At 38.6% G+C, this 14186-nt stretch overlaps 2 protein-coding genes across 2 annotated transcripts in view; both read left to right on the top strand.

The window, feature by feature from the left end:
• Positions 1–263: 263 nt before the first annotated feature.
• On the top strand, positions 264–4800 carry LOC133517057 (uncharacterized protein K02A2.6-like). The gene has a single exon (XM_061850200.1). It carries the CDS (start codon positions 478–480, stop codon positions 4618–4620), a length of 4143 nt encoding a protein of 1380 aa, XP_061706184.1. The 5' UTR covers positions 264–477; the 3' UTR covers positions 4621–4800.
• Positions 4801–7900: 3100 nt separating this feature from the next.
• LOC133517056 (roundabout homolog 1-like) overlaps positions 7901–14186 on the top strand; it is an 85032-nt gene continuing 78746 nt past the window's right edge. The window contains exon 1 of the mRNA XM_061850198.1: positions 7901–8704. The gene's annotated coding sequence lies outside the window, so the exon portion shown is untranslated. The remainder of the gene's footprint in view (positions 8705–14186) is intronic.

The following is a 14186-nucleotide window of genomic DNA, read 5'->3' as shown; positions in this document are numbered from 1 at the left end:
TTTCTCTTTTTTTTAATACGTAGTAATATTTTTTTGAGGTTCAATTCTGTTAAAATCCCTGTAACTATTATGACAATACTCTATTACCATAAATATAGTATGGATAACATTTAAAAATAATTTCAAATCCACGTCCTTTTAATATGTATGTAAAAAATATGTAGGTCTTTTTCCTCAATATATTTTCTTGCATTTAATATGTATTTACAGTACATATGGGGCTACTTTATAGCACTAGTGCGAGAAGTAGCATATTATTGTAATGTATGTGGGTAGACTTATGCTACCACAATAGAGGGTAGATTTCGTACCTGTCTTTGTCGATCGATTAAATGCAATACCGAACGGACGTGTTTCAGTGATCTCCTCATATCCTGGATTCCCTGGGCCCTAAGCAGATATTTCTCAGTGGCGACGAGAACAATTGGACACTAGTGCATTTTAAAAGTGTAAAGTTCGTGATAAACAGTGTACGACATGCCTGTGGGAAAAGTCGGACCGTTTGACCTTGTCAATGACAATTGGGAGCTGTATGTTGACCGTTTAGAACAATATTTCGTTGCAAACGATGTTAAAAACGAAGTGAAAGTGGCTACACTAATAACAGTGATGGGCGGAAATGCGTATGAACTTATGGTGAATTTGTGCACACCCGCGAAACCGGCGAGCAAAACATATGACCAGCTGGTCGCGCTGATGAAAGGTCATCTAAATCCAAAGCCGAGTTTGCTCGCAGAACGTTTTAAATTCCGTCAACGTGTGCAAAAGCGTGATGAAAGTATTGCGAACTTTGTAACGGATCTTAAAAAATTAAGTAAGGACTGCAGTTTCGCAGGGGATAGCTTGAAGGAGAACTTGAGGGATCAGTTCGTGTGCGGCCTATTAAACGACGACATCAGACAGAAGCTGTTCACGGAGGACGACACGATCACGTTCGACCGGGCGTACAAGCTCGCCGTGTCCATGGAGGCGGCCGAGGTCAACGCGGCGCTAGTAGAAGACTGTGCTCGGAATCGAACCAGCGACAGTATACCAGCGGCGGGCGCGACGACAGCCGTGCATCATTTGGGTCGGGCGAGCCGGGGCCGGGCGGCGGCGGACGGCGGTCGAGCGGCGGGAACAGCGGGCCGCGGGAAGATAACGGTCGGCGGCGGTCCAAGCGCCATGAGCGGAGCGGGCAGCGGAAAGATGCGAGGCTTCGGTCAAAATAATAATATGGATTTAGATGGAACGTGTAAGGTGTGCGGATCAAAGCATGAAGCCGACAGATGCAAATTCAGGAAGTATGTCTGTCGAGTATGTAACCAAGAAGGACACTTAAAAAGGGTGTGTCCTAGGCTGCGCGGAAGTTCGTCCCTATACAACGTGACGGAAGAGAAGGTTGTGTATTTGGACCATTCGGACAGCAGCGAAAGCGACGAGGTAAACAATTTTTCACTAAATAGCAGCGAATCGTTTGTGTGTGAGCCATACACCATAGATGTTAACATTGCGGGGAAGTGGTTAAATATGGAAATAGACACAGGTAGTGCGATTTCGTGCATAAGTTTAGAATGCTATAAAAAATTGTTTACTCATTGCAAAATACAAAGAAGTAATTTAGTGCTGAATTATTATACAGATATAAAGGTAAAACCTGTAGGTAAAATAACACCTAAAGTGCAGTGCAATGGTTTTTGTAAAGAATTAGACTTATACGTCATTGAAAATGGCAAAACTAGCCTTTTAGGTAGGCGTTGGATAAGGGCATTTAATATCATAGATAGGTCAAAATTGGTATGTAAACAAATTGCTAATGTGAACAAGTTGTTTGATGAGACTGAATTCAGTTCCAGATACTGTGAGGTGTTTGCGGAGGGCTTGGGCCGGTTCACCGGGGGCACGGTCGGGTTCCACCTGCGGCCGCACGCGCGGCCGGTGTTCCTGCGCGCGCGCCCCCTGGCGTACGCGCTGCGCGAGCCGGTGGAGCGCGCGCTCGAGCAGATGGTGCGCGACGGCATCATCACGCCTGTCGCCACCTCCGACTGGGCCACGCCGATAGTGCCGGTAGTTAAAAAAGATGGCACCATACGGGTATGTGCTGATTTTAAGTTAACGCTAAATAAAAGTTTAGAAGTGGACCACTATCCTTTACCGAAAGTAGAAGATTTGCTAACTAAATTGCACGGGGGAAGTAAGTTCACTAAATTAGACCTGTCGCAAGCTTACGCCCAGTTTGAATTGGATGATGAGTCTAAGAAATATACGGTAATTAACACCCATAGGGGTTTATTTATGTACAATAGACTGATATATGGGCTAGCCTCTAGTCCCGGTATTTTCCAGAGGAAACTCGAGCAATTGTTTGCGGATATGCCTCGGGTCGGTGTCTTTCTGGACGATTTGATTATAACAGGGGTCGATGACCGCTCGCACATAGACACGCGTAACGAAGTGTTTGAAAGGTTAAGGAAATATGGTTTAAGAGTTAAAAAGGATAAATGTACGTTTTTTGCTGACTCGGTAACATATCTTGGATTCGTAATTAGTAAGGACGGCGTGCATACATGCCCTGAAAAGATTGAAGCGATCAAGCAGGTACCGGTTCCAAATAATGTAGCGAAGTTACGGTCATTCCTAGGGTTAGTGATGTATTATGCTAAGTTCGTTCCGAACATAAGCACTATACTAGCGCCTCTGTATGGACTTTTGCGGAAAGATGTGAAGTATGAGTGGAGTGAAGCTTGCATGCGCGCGTTTAGTGAGGTAAAACAAATGTTGATTTCTGGCGATATATTAGCACATTATTCGCCAGATCTTCCCCTAATTCTGACCACTGACGCGAGTAGTGTGGGGGTGGGTGCTGTCATATCGCACCTTGTGCCCGGCGCCGGCGACACTAGCGCCACCGAGCGACCAATAGCGTACGCATCGCGTGTGCTTAACGCCGCAGAGAAGTCGTATTCGCAAATTGAACGAGAGGCACTTTCAATAATTTATGGAGTCCGAAAATTTCACCAATACTTATATGGTAGAAAATTTATTCTAAGAACGGACCATAAGCCCTTGGTGACAATTTTCGGCGATAAAGTAGGCGTACCCGTAATGGCTGCAAGTCGTATGCAGAGGTGGGCGGTTATTTTAGCTGGTTACGATTATACCATCGAGTATGTGCGGAGTGACGGGAACGCGGCCGATGCTTTATCTCGCTTGCCGGTGGGTAAGGAGAAGAGCGAGCGGAAAGAAGTCACATATTTAAATTTTATCCAAAACTTCCTACCGATTACGAGGAAAATGGTACAAGATCACGTTAGTAAGGATGAAGTACTAAAGAAAATATTCCTGTTTTTACTGTCCGGCTGGCCTACTAGTTGTAACGATAACGCCCTTAAGCCGTATTACCTGCGGCGCAATGAATTATATATAGACCGGGGTTGTATAATTTGGGGCTATCGGTTAGTGGTTCCAGAGGCTTTGAGAGATCACTTACTCAAAGAGTTACATGTCGGTCATTTAGGTATCGTGAAAATGAAGAGTCTCGCCCGAAGTGTGATGTGGTGGCCTGGAATAGATAGTGAGATCGAGGAGTTAGGTAAGCAGTGCACGACGTGTGCCCTAGAGGGCGCTGCGCCACCGCGAGCGCCGCCGCAACCGTGGCCGTATAACCCAGAGCCCTGGTCGCGATTACATATTGACTTCCTAGGACCTTTCCATGGCGAAACTTTTTTAGTCATCATAGATTCAGCAACGAAATGGTTAGAAATATTCAAAATGGCTAAAACTACTGCGAGGGGAGTTATTAAATCGTTACGGGAAACGTTTGCTCGTTTTGGGCTGCCTTTAGAAGTAGTTTCGGACAACGGTCCTCCGTTCACGTCTAAGGAGTACGCACATTTTATGGAAATTAACGGCATCAAAATGACATTTACGCCAGCTTACCACCCAGCCTCCAATGGCGCTGCGGAGAATGCGGTTAAGTTATGTAAGCGAGCTATTAAAAAGGCACTTCGAGATGGTTGTGATGTGGATGAAGCTCTTCAAGCATATCTCATGATGTACAGGAACGTTGAGCATAGTTCTACAGGGTCAGCCCCAGCTATGCTGTTACAACGTAGACGACTACGATCGAGGCTAGACTTGTTAAGGGGTACTCGGCAGGTCGAGTCTAGGGTACAGCAAGCTCAAGATAAACAAGTGTTGAACGCGGGAGGGAAACCTAGAGAACTTAACGTGGGCGATTCAGTGTGGGCGCGAGATCACGCCGGGGGAAGCTGGTTAAGTGGTCAGGTTAAGGAGAAAGTAGGTTCCCGGAATTTTATTATAGCTAGGGAAAGTGGTCCACAACTAAAAAGACATTTAGATCAGATTAAAAGACGGCGTAGCAGTTATACAGTGACCCTGTCGGATGTGTCGGAGACGGCGGCAGGCGAGGAATCCGCGGTTAATGACACGGAGGCGACTCAGGGTTCGCGCGCGCCGGAACCTGTGGTTCAACCCGATCTTAAGGAACCACCCCAGCTATCTGTAGAGACTGTATCCCTGAACACAGGACCCAGTCACACGGAATGTAATGAGTCCCCTTTGGGCCGACCCAAGCGCATTCGTAAGGCCGTGCAAAGATATGGCTTCGAGTTTGATTAAATTATTATGTGTTATGTATCCTAGTTTTGTTGTCACTCGCTTTACTAGTAAGTAGGTATAAGCAAAACATGTATTAGTAATTAAGGGTGGAGGTGTAATGTATGTGGGTAGACTTATGCTACCACAATAGAGGGTAGATTTCGTACCTGTCTTTGTCGATCGATTAAATGCAATACCGAACGGACGTGTTTCAGTGATCTCCTCATATCCTGGATTCCCTGGGCCCTAAGCAGATATTTCTCAATTATGTTACTGTGTCGAACATTTAAAGGGCCATATGTACTGTAAAACGTTGTACGATACATGTGCGAATAGGTAATTCGCAACTCGTGTCGATTTAAAACACTCCCTTCGGTCGTGTTTTAATTTATCGCCACTCGTTTCGAATTTCCTATTTTTCGCACTTGTATCGTAATGTACTATTACCTGCTGCTATTTCATAGTTGTAATTTAAGTACCTACACCTATCTACATAAGCAAAGCTCGTGGTTTTAACTTGATTCATAATTTACATAAGTTTCCCCAAGGTGTCATGTTGACTGCCTAAAATCTTTGCCCGTGTCCACGCGTGTCTTGGTCCCTTAAAGGATATTAGGTAAAGTAAGGACGCTAAGTAAGAAGAATTTTGTACATTGACCCGCCTGTTCTTATTTATATCGCACGCGGATATAAAACCGCTTAAAGATGGACAAATGAGTTTGAGGGCCGACACACCCAATATATATATAATAATATATATACGTAACTAGTGAATAATACGAGTCCATCTTTAGCGTTTCCGGCCGAGGCATTACATAGTGCTTTTCACGACTACTGCGAGAAAATAAGAAAACATTTGCATAACTATAAGTACTTTAATAGAAATTAATATTTATATTGGCTTGAGGATAATTGTTGAAAGAAAGCGATGTATCTTTGCCAGGAACATTTATATTTTCTTCACTAGAAGATCTCATTTTTATAGCGTAGATACGTGTTTCTTGTATTTTTTAGTCAAACACAATTTACACTATCCAATTCAGTAAGTTTTTTTTCCGATCCCGCCTTTTTTACTTTTTTATCACTTTTTTTGCTCCAAACCGACTCTAAACTTAGAAGCGTTTTGGCTAAAAAAACCACAAACAGATACTTTTATTTCTTGGTACCTATACCTATTTAATAATTACGGATCGGACGGATCGACTCGGACACCATGGATTATCTTAACAAAAAGTGCAGATCGTTTTTCAAGACATGCGTCGCTTAATGACATAATCCGTCGGTCTCTTGACAACATCAACGTGCCTGCTCTTCTTGAGCCGACTGGCATTATCAGGGATGATGGCAAGAGGCCTGATAGGGTGACCTTCATTCCTTGGAGCTTAGATCGGATGTTAAATATACTGCGTAGACACACTGGCGCCGTCCAACGTTCAACGGACTAATGTAAAAGCGGGCGGAGTGGCGGAAAGCGCCGAAATTTCAAAACGGTACGTATGCTAAATATAAGAGGCTCGGTAGAGAATACCATTTTGTGCCATTTGGCGTTGAAACTCCAGAGTTTCAATGGACCTAGGTCCATGGGGTCCCAGGTCCCAGCGTGCACAATTTTTTTGCAGAAATCGTGAAGAGTCTTGTTGACGTAACTGGTGACCAAAGAGCTGGGGGCTTCTTCGCACAACGTATTAGCATTGCAATACAATCAGGAAATGCCGCCAGCATCCTTGCTACAATGCCTCAAGGGCCAATTTTAGATTTAAGCTACTTATCGTAATACTTCTGTAATATATATCCATTATGTATATTGTTATTGTAAATAAAATGTTGTTTTTAGAGTTCCGTAGTCAACTAGGAACCCTTATAGTTTCGCCATGTCCAGTGTCTGTCTGTCTGTCTGTCTGTCCAAGGCTTTGCTCGGTGGTCGTTAGTGCTAGAACGCTGAAATTTGGCATGGATATATAAATCAATAAAGCCGACAACGTCTTACAATAAAATCTAAAAATATATTTTTTTTAGGGTACCTCCCCTACACGTAAAGTGGGGGTGATTTTTTTTTTACTTCAACACTACAGTGTGGGATATCGTTGGAAAGGTCTTTCAAAACTAATAGGGGTCTTCAACAAACGTTTTTTGATAAAGTGAAAATATTCGGAGATAATCGCTCCGAAAGAAAAAACGGAAGAATAACTAAGGAACCCTACTCTGAGCATGGCCCGACATGCTTTTGGCCGGTTTTTATTTATTAATACCTATTTAAACATTTTACTTGTTGAAATTAAAGTTCCCTGGAGTAAAAAGTTTTGACAACACTTATTTCCAATGAATTGCATTATTGATAAAGGGGTTGGTTTTAATCAATTTAAACTTTATTGATCAATCGCAACTTTTTTCAATGGTGGGGAAAATACATACGCATTGGCTGATATGCCTGATATCAAGATCTGTTTCACTACACTACCTAATAAATATTTCTGAGGAAGGTAACTGTCAGTGATATTATAAGTGAAATATCGGAAGCTATTTTTCATTTTCAATGATTATACTTTTTTAATGAATACTTACTATTCCCTCGTTGAAGATTAACGGTGAAAATATATAACAGTTAAAAAATATAATATGGTTGATTCAAAATTCAAAAATTGTGAATTTTGTATCAAACATGTTCTATTTTCACATGACCTGACGCTGCATCAAATGCCGTTAATCCCGGGGCCACGCAGAACCTCAGAGTTTGGGTACCTAAAAATCAAAGACTATATAATTTTTATATTTTTTTAAGGATCTCGTGCATGCGTATGCAGCTTATATTGCACAATTATATTAAATGAACAAATATTGAATAGTACTGAATGACAGAATAGTTGTGCCTTTAACTTTAAAAAATAATTAAAGAGGGAAATTGTTTTTGACGTTTTTTATGTGAAGGTTCGATTTGAGTGCTTGTTGATGCTTAAATTATGATTATTTTACCGTATTTCCTCGCATGTTTGGAGAAAAGCGCTATATATGCCTCGGCAGGAACACCAATTCGTGGATTCGTTTTCTTTGTCGACGAAAGACTTGGAATCGAAACTCATCCACGAATTGCTCTTTCCCGGCCTATGCAATAATGTACAATTCCTGCAAAACTGAACATTTACATGCATGTGGTTTTCTATTAATATTATTATTTTAGTTGTTGTTATTATTATTTTAGCTGTTGTTGGTAATAAAATAAACGCATTGTGTGAATATTTTCACTATCTACTTTTTACGGTTCATGAGCTGTATCTCATGCGGACAGACCGGGAGACAGTGAAGGCTTAGTATTAGGGTTTTTCAGGTAAAACAACTTAAAAATATCAACATCATGGGAAACTGAGGTCGGCTTGACAACCAGTCCCATGAATTGGCGTAGGCACTAGTTTAACGAAAGTGACCGAGGAAACTAGGCCTTAGTGCGGTTTCCTCACGATGTTTTGTGCATAAGTTCAGAAAAAGTTTGTGCAGTAACCAAGTATTGATATAAAATCCATACCAAGATGTGTGGCTCCACACGCTAATTATTGGATAGTGATTCTCTTTCTCTCTGGTCGCTCCCTTATGCATGCGGATCGTTGTCAGGTTCAAGGTCGCACCTGGAGAGAGAGCCTTCACTAGTTTCTGTCACGTCTCTTACGACCGTGCAGAATTTGGGAGACGGCTTAACAGTAATTACGGAAACCTAAAATAAACATCGCCCGACCGACATTCTGTGGTTGGAATTCACTGGTAGAAAATAAAACCTCAACACGTTATGAAAACTGCTGAAATTTATTTATTTCGCACCCCTTACCTCCAAACGATGCGAAACATTTCTTACCTGCCAGCAATATTGCAGTGTCTAACATATGAAGATGTGACCCTTGCTGCTTACGCATGTATGGAGTGCTTAGGGTAGATGCGCGCGTCTGTATGAGCTGTGTACAGCTCAAGTCCCCCTCAGTACCGGTTTGACTGTGGCGAAGGGTGTACACCTCCTGAATTTCAGCCGGCTTTTGGACTAGACGCGAATTGTTTTCAGTGTTGTGCAGTGATAATTGACTTGCTGTGGTCGGACTTTGGTCGTTCGTTACGGTTTCATAAGGTATTGTGCACTACTTTTTAATGCTACAGTTTCTGGAAAAGTAAGAATCAAATAGGAAAATAAATAAGTTTCCAATGGAAATGTTATTGGTTGCATAAATATTAATAGTATTTCATTAATTATTAAAAAATTTAAAGTCAATACTCTGATGATGCAGTAAAATATAGCATTACCCTATTCTAATACACTATTTCTACAGCTAACTAAGAAAATTTAGAAGTTTAAAACGAATGCATTGTGGTGTTAGTTGAATAGATATTAAGGCTATTAGGAAAATCAAAATTTGGTTTCAATCAAAGTTTACCGTACAAGTAATAAGTATGATAAAAGTAAGATATAGCTTGGACGGAAAAACTAGTTATACCAGGTGTTTCCTGTAACAGGAGCAATAAATTAAATTGTAGGCTGTACTCCTCAAACTGACCAACATTTGTTCAACAACTTATTTTACTATTACACAATGAAGTTAATTCTAAGACGCAATGTATTGCGGATTTTGTTATGTTTAAAGCGTGACAAGCAACGTCAAACTTACTGATGTCAGCGTACATTGAAAATAATATTAAATTTGTATGAAAAAGTTAAAATCTAATAATTTCATAATTTTTAAAAGTTGTTATTCAAAAGCTATATTGTTTTAGTACAATATATGGTTTAATTATTTGCTCGTGTTACAGGAAACACCCAGTATAAGATGTATGTATGTATTTTGAATAGTGTTCTAGATATTAAATAAATGCTTTTTCAAGTGAATGCTTTAATTTTGAGAATGTTATGGTAAATTGGTAATCTGAATTTAAATATTTATTCTTACTAGTATTTAAACTTAAGCCACCAACTTTGAATCGCATGTTGTAATTTTGACAAATCATAATATTTATTTGCAACGTCTGATTTCGGTGTTGTTATTACTAAAAAAAAGCGGCCAAGTGCGAGTCGGACTCGCGCATGAAGGGTTCCGTACCATTTAAGACGTATTAAAAAAAATCTACTTACTAGATCTTGTTCAACATTTTACCACTTTGGACACACATTTTACCACTTTGGAAGTGTCTCTCGCGCAAACTATTCAGTTTAGAAAAAAATGATATTAGGAACCTAAATATCATTTTTGAAGACCTATCCATAGATACCCCACACGTATGGGTTTGATGAAAAAAGATTTTTTGAGTTTAAGTTCTAAGTATGGGGAACCCCCAAAATTTATTGTTTTTTTTTCTATTTTTGTGTGAACATCTTAATGCGGTTCATAGAATACATCCACCTACTAAGTTTGAACAGTACAGCTCTTATAGTTTCGGAAAAAAGTGGCTGTGACAGAATCGGACAGACAGACGGACATGACGAATCTATAAGGGTTCCGTTTTTTGCCATTTGGCTACGGAACCCTAAAAAAGGAAATCGTCCTACTTTTACTAACCAAAAAAGTAGTGATATCAACATTGATGAAAAAAGGACCCTATTACTGATACTCCGCTGTCCGTCCGTCCGTTCGTCCGTCTGTCACCAGGTTGTATCTCATGAACTGTGATAGTTAGCCAGTTAAAATTTCTACAGATTATGTATTTCTGTTGCCGCTATAACAACAAATACTAAAAACAGAATAAAATATATATTTCTTTCCAATCTCGAGGTTCTCATCTAATCACCGAAGTTAAGCAACGTCAGGCGGGGTTTATAGATAATGGTAAGGAACCCTTCCTATGCGAATCCGACTCGCACTTGGCCGACATTTTTTTACTTGTTCATGACATATTACTAATTTTTTAATTCATGATAGCATCTATTTTATCATCAGACAAAGTATCAACCGGCAGGCGATGACTGACGGTATAAATATACTCCTGGCCCGGGGTCTATATAATACAGAAAAAGAGGAACAAAAATGAACTTAAACATAGCATTACATTACATGACACATATCAGCCACGAAGGGTCCCGGGTCAGCATGGTGTTAGCCTGGATCGGCTAACGCCGGTCTACTGACGTGGCCATAAACAAGTGAAGTTGAGCACGAAAAGTAGGTACAGAACAATTTAATAAAGGAATAAAATAGCAATAAAACAAACAAATTTGAAAGAAATAAATAACAGATCACAATTAAATTATAACTAATAAAATTATATGTTTTTTCTCAAAAATGGTGTATAAATAAAAAAAATAAGCAGTGTAATGTCTTATGTTCCTTTCAATTTTGCTGGAAATATATTATTCATTGCTCATGTTACCTACAACTCCTACAAGAGTATACATTAGTTTTGTCAGCGTAAAATTATAACTCTTTTTTTTTGTTTGTGCCAACACACACATTTATATAAACATTGCAGTCGCAAAAAAACTAAAAAAGTTTTTAACTTAATTTTCGACTGACCATAAACTCAAAACCGTGAAAGTCACATTTTTCGTCCGTTTTTAGGAAAATAGCTGTCGGTCTGTCAGCGGGCTCTATCTCCGTAACTGTAAAAGCACATGAGTGAGGACTACAGACCAATCCCTTACGTGCTTAATAGGCCCGGTAATGTATTGTATATAATATAGGCTTCATTATTTTATTATATTACTGTGTAATGATGACGGATAAACATACGTAAAAACCTCAGATTCTTAATAAAGCAAAATATCTATACCTACTACATAACAAAATAATAAAACCCCGGGTAAGCCTTAGTCTATTGCAAAAAAATATTGCGCAATCCTCGGAGCGCGAGTCCAACTCACACGTGGCCGGTTTCTTACGATCAAATAGATATATAAGTCACTGCCTCAAGCGTGAAATTCATTTAAATAAACAATATAAATTGGAGCTAACTGAAATGATATCATTAATAAGAAGTAAGAACTTATACTTTCAGATGACTTAAATACTTCTCACAATAGAAAGCTTCGCTTAATTGTTTACCTATTCCGTTTTTATTATTAAAGTAAACGAAAATTCTTTTGGAATTCTAATGGCTCTCGAATATTTTGAAAAGGATCTATAAAACAAGTAACGCTCCCAATAAAATGACTTCACAAACAACGGAGGTCATCTTCAAACAGAATTTTAACAAGAGTTCCGATTATTATTCAAATAATTTTCGACCCTCCTTCGACGCACTTGTATCAACAAACACTGACTTAAAAAAACAACATAAATTACTCCAACGCTCTTTGGATGTAACAATACGTGACAGAGATGTCAGGAATAAAGTCATTTAAATCCATTGTCATATTTTGAGTTATCAATGTGGACTTCGCTAAGGAAACAAGGCAATATTACACGTATTAATATTTTTTTATAGAAAAATGAGCGTTAAAGCTAAGAAAATAAGAGCGTCTCGGTTTTTGTTGGTTTTTTTAGATAAAGAAGTTGCGATAAAGCAGATAACAGCAGGCGTTACAAAAGAGTCGTAACAAAAGGTATCATTACATATTACATATAAACATGGCGGCCCACGCTTACACCGGCCATTCAAGAAGTCGCGCGCCTCGTATCGGATTCACACGATTCCAATCCGATAAAGGAATACTGTATTTGCGTGTCACTGTTATAAGAATGTTAATTTAAAATTGCGAAGAATACTTACAATGCCAAACCGAAATAACAAAAAACTGACTAAGCCCGTGTCGGACCACGCATAAAAGAGTGTTATGTACTCCTTCAAATACTTATAAAGGCACTTTCCTACGTGATTTTTAATAAGAAGGGAGATTTTGGACGATAATTCGAAAACTGCTCAACTGATAATGTTCATGTTTACTCAGTTTAAGCAAAGATCCCCTAAGTTCTAAAACAAAAATCGATTTATATGTGAATTAATCCGAAACAATGAAAATTAATTAACATATCATTTAGCTTTTATAGTAAACTTAATTTTGATAGTTTTTTTTTTTTAATATTAGTGCGGTATATTTATACATTAACAAAGTATATAAACTAACTTAATTTAAAATAAAATAATCTTAACTAACTGTACTGTCTAATATACTCGTACTTAGGTGCTTTAAATTTAGAATTACTAGACACCTACTCTACTTCTTGGAGAAAAGCACTTACTCAGGTTCCCACAAATCCACTTCGAAACCAACGATCGATAGGATATAAATCTTAAGGTACACCGGAGCTTTACGTGTAAGACTGATCGCTCTCACAGCTTTAGAAAAATAAATACCATTCTGCCAAACTTCTTGCCCATCAAGGCATATCTATTACGAAATTGCAATTTGATAAATAGCCGAGCATTATTTTGGGCGGCGAAAGAAATGGACATACTTGAGTTTAAACGATACTATCACTTTCCAGTGATATTATCCTGAAACACATTTTGCGTCGCTCGAGATAAAGTTTATTTTTGAAGGCCAAATGTTTTGCGGAGAAATAAGTAATATAAATAAAATATAATGGAACGGATGGCAAGTCTTTTATTAAATTGACTACAGGTTGAATATTACTTTGGGGAGACGATCAATACTTACTGTTTCACTATAGATTCAGTGGAAATCAGTTTTTGATGCTTTAGTTGTTTTATTTTGTTTAATTACAGGTAACTTGTAATACAGTAACTTTATACATTAGCGTTTGCGTCAAATCTGGGCTCCCTAGGTCCAATCTATGCTATATATATTTCTTCTTGCTCTTAACAACTAGGGCAAGTTATATATCATTTTCATAAATAAGTAAAGGTTGAACTTAATAATAAAATAATAATGTATAAAAGTAACCTTTAAGGGGGTGAACGTTTGTATGAACAAAAAATAATAAAAACCAGTCAAGCGCAAGTTCGTTTTATTCGCGCACCGAGGGTTCCGTACAAACTTTGACGTGTAAAGGCGAAAGACTTTTGATCAGAAGTACCTATACTAAGTATAATTGTGTACAGCGCCATGTATCGGCAAATTATCTATCTGATTTGCGCATATGTTGGTTTTTCGACGATAATTCTCTATTATGTAAACCGATTTTTGAAAAAAGGTGTCTTTAATGTGATCTCTTAGACAATTCAAGTGTAATAAACACACGTAAAGTTGGTTACATTTCAAACTAAATTGAGAAATGTTTTTTGTTAATTAAAAAAAGTTATCAAGATAGAGGTCTGACCTGATTATATTTTTCCTGTAAAATTTATAGTAATGTTAATATTATGTATGAAATTCATAATTTTTCTTCTAGTATTTTATTTTCACATATTACTTCATATATCCATTTTTTTCCACTACTAAAAACTAATAAAATATTGTTTCGGAATGGTCAATTTGAGCTCTTTCAAATGATACCCCACTTGACATAGTCACTATAGACTTTGAAATTTTGCCCCCTCTTCTTTATTGGCCATTTCCCATAGTTATTAAAAATAAAATAAAAAAGAATACTTTCAATGTGTTTGGGTTAGCGTTGTTCATCAAATCGATAGCTTAAGTGGTTCTCGAGATATTTAGCGACGTGACAGACAGACAGACAGACGGACGGACAGAGTCGCACCATTTGTACCTTTTTGGTAAGGAA

This window comes from Cydia pomonella, chromosome 4 (assembly GCF_033807575.1).
Source record: "Cydia pomonella isolate Wapato2018A chromosome 4, ilCydPomo1, whole genome shotgun sequence".
Taxonomy (NCBI): Eukaryota; Metazoa; Arthropoda; class Insecta; order Lepidoptera; family Tortricidae; genus Cydia; species Cydia pomonella.
Note: the sequence above shows the minus strand (reverse complement) of the source record. Positions and strands in the feature narration are given on the sequence as shown.

Coding starts and splice junctions, on each gene's coding strand:
- LOC133517057 (XM_061850200.1), top strand. CDS start 478: ATGCCTGTGGGAAAAGTCGGACCGTTTGACCTTGTCAATGACAATTGG.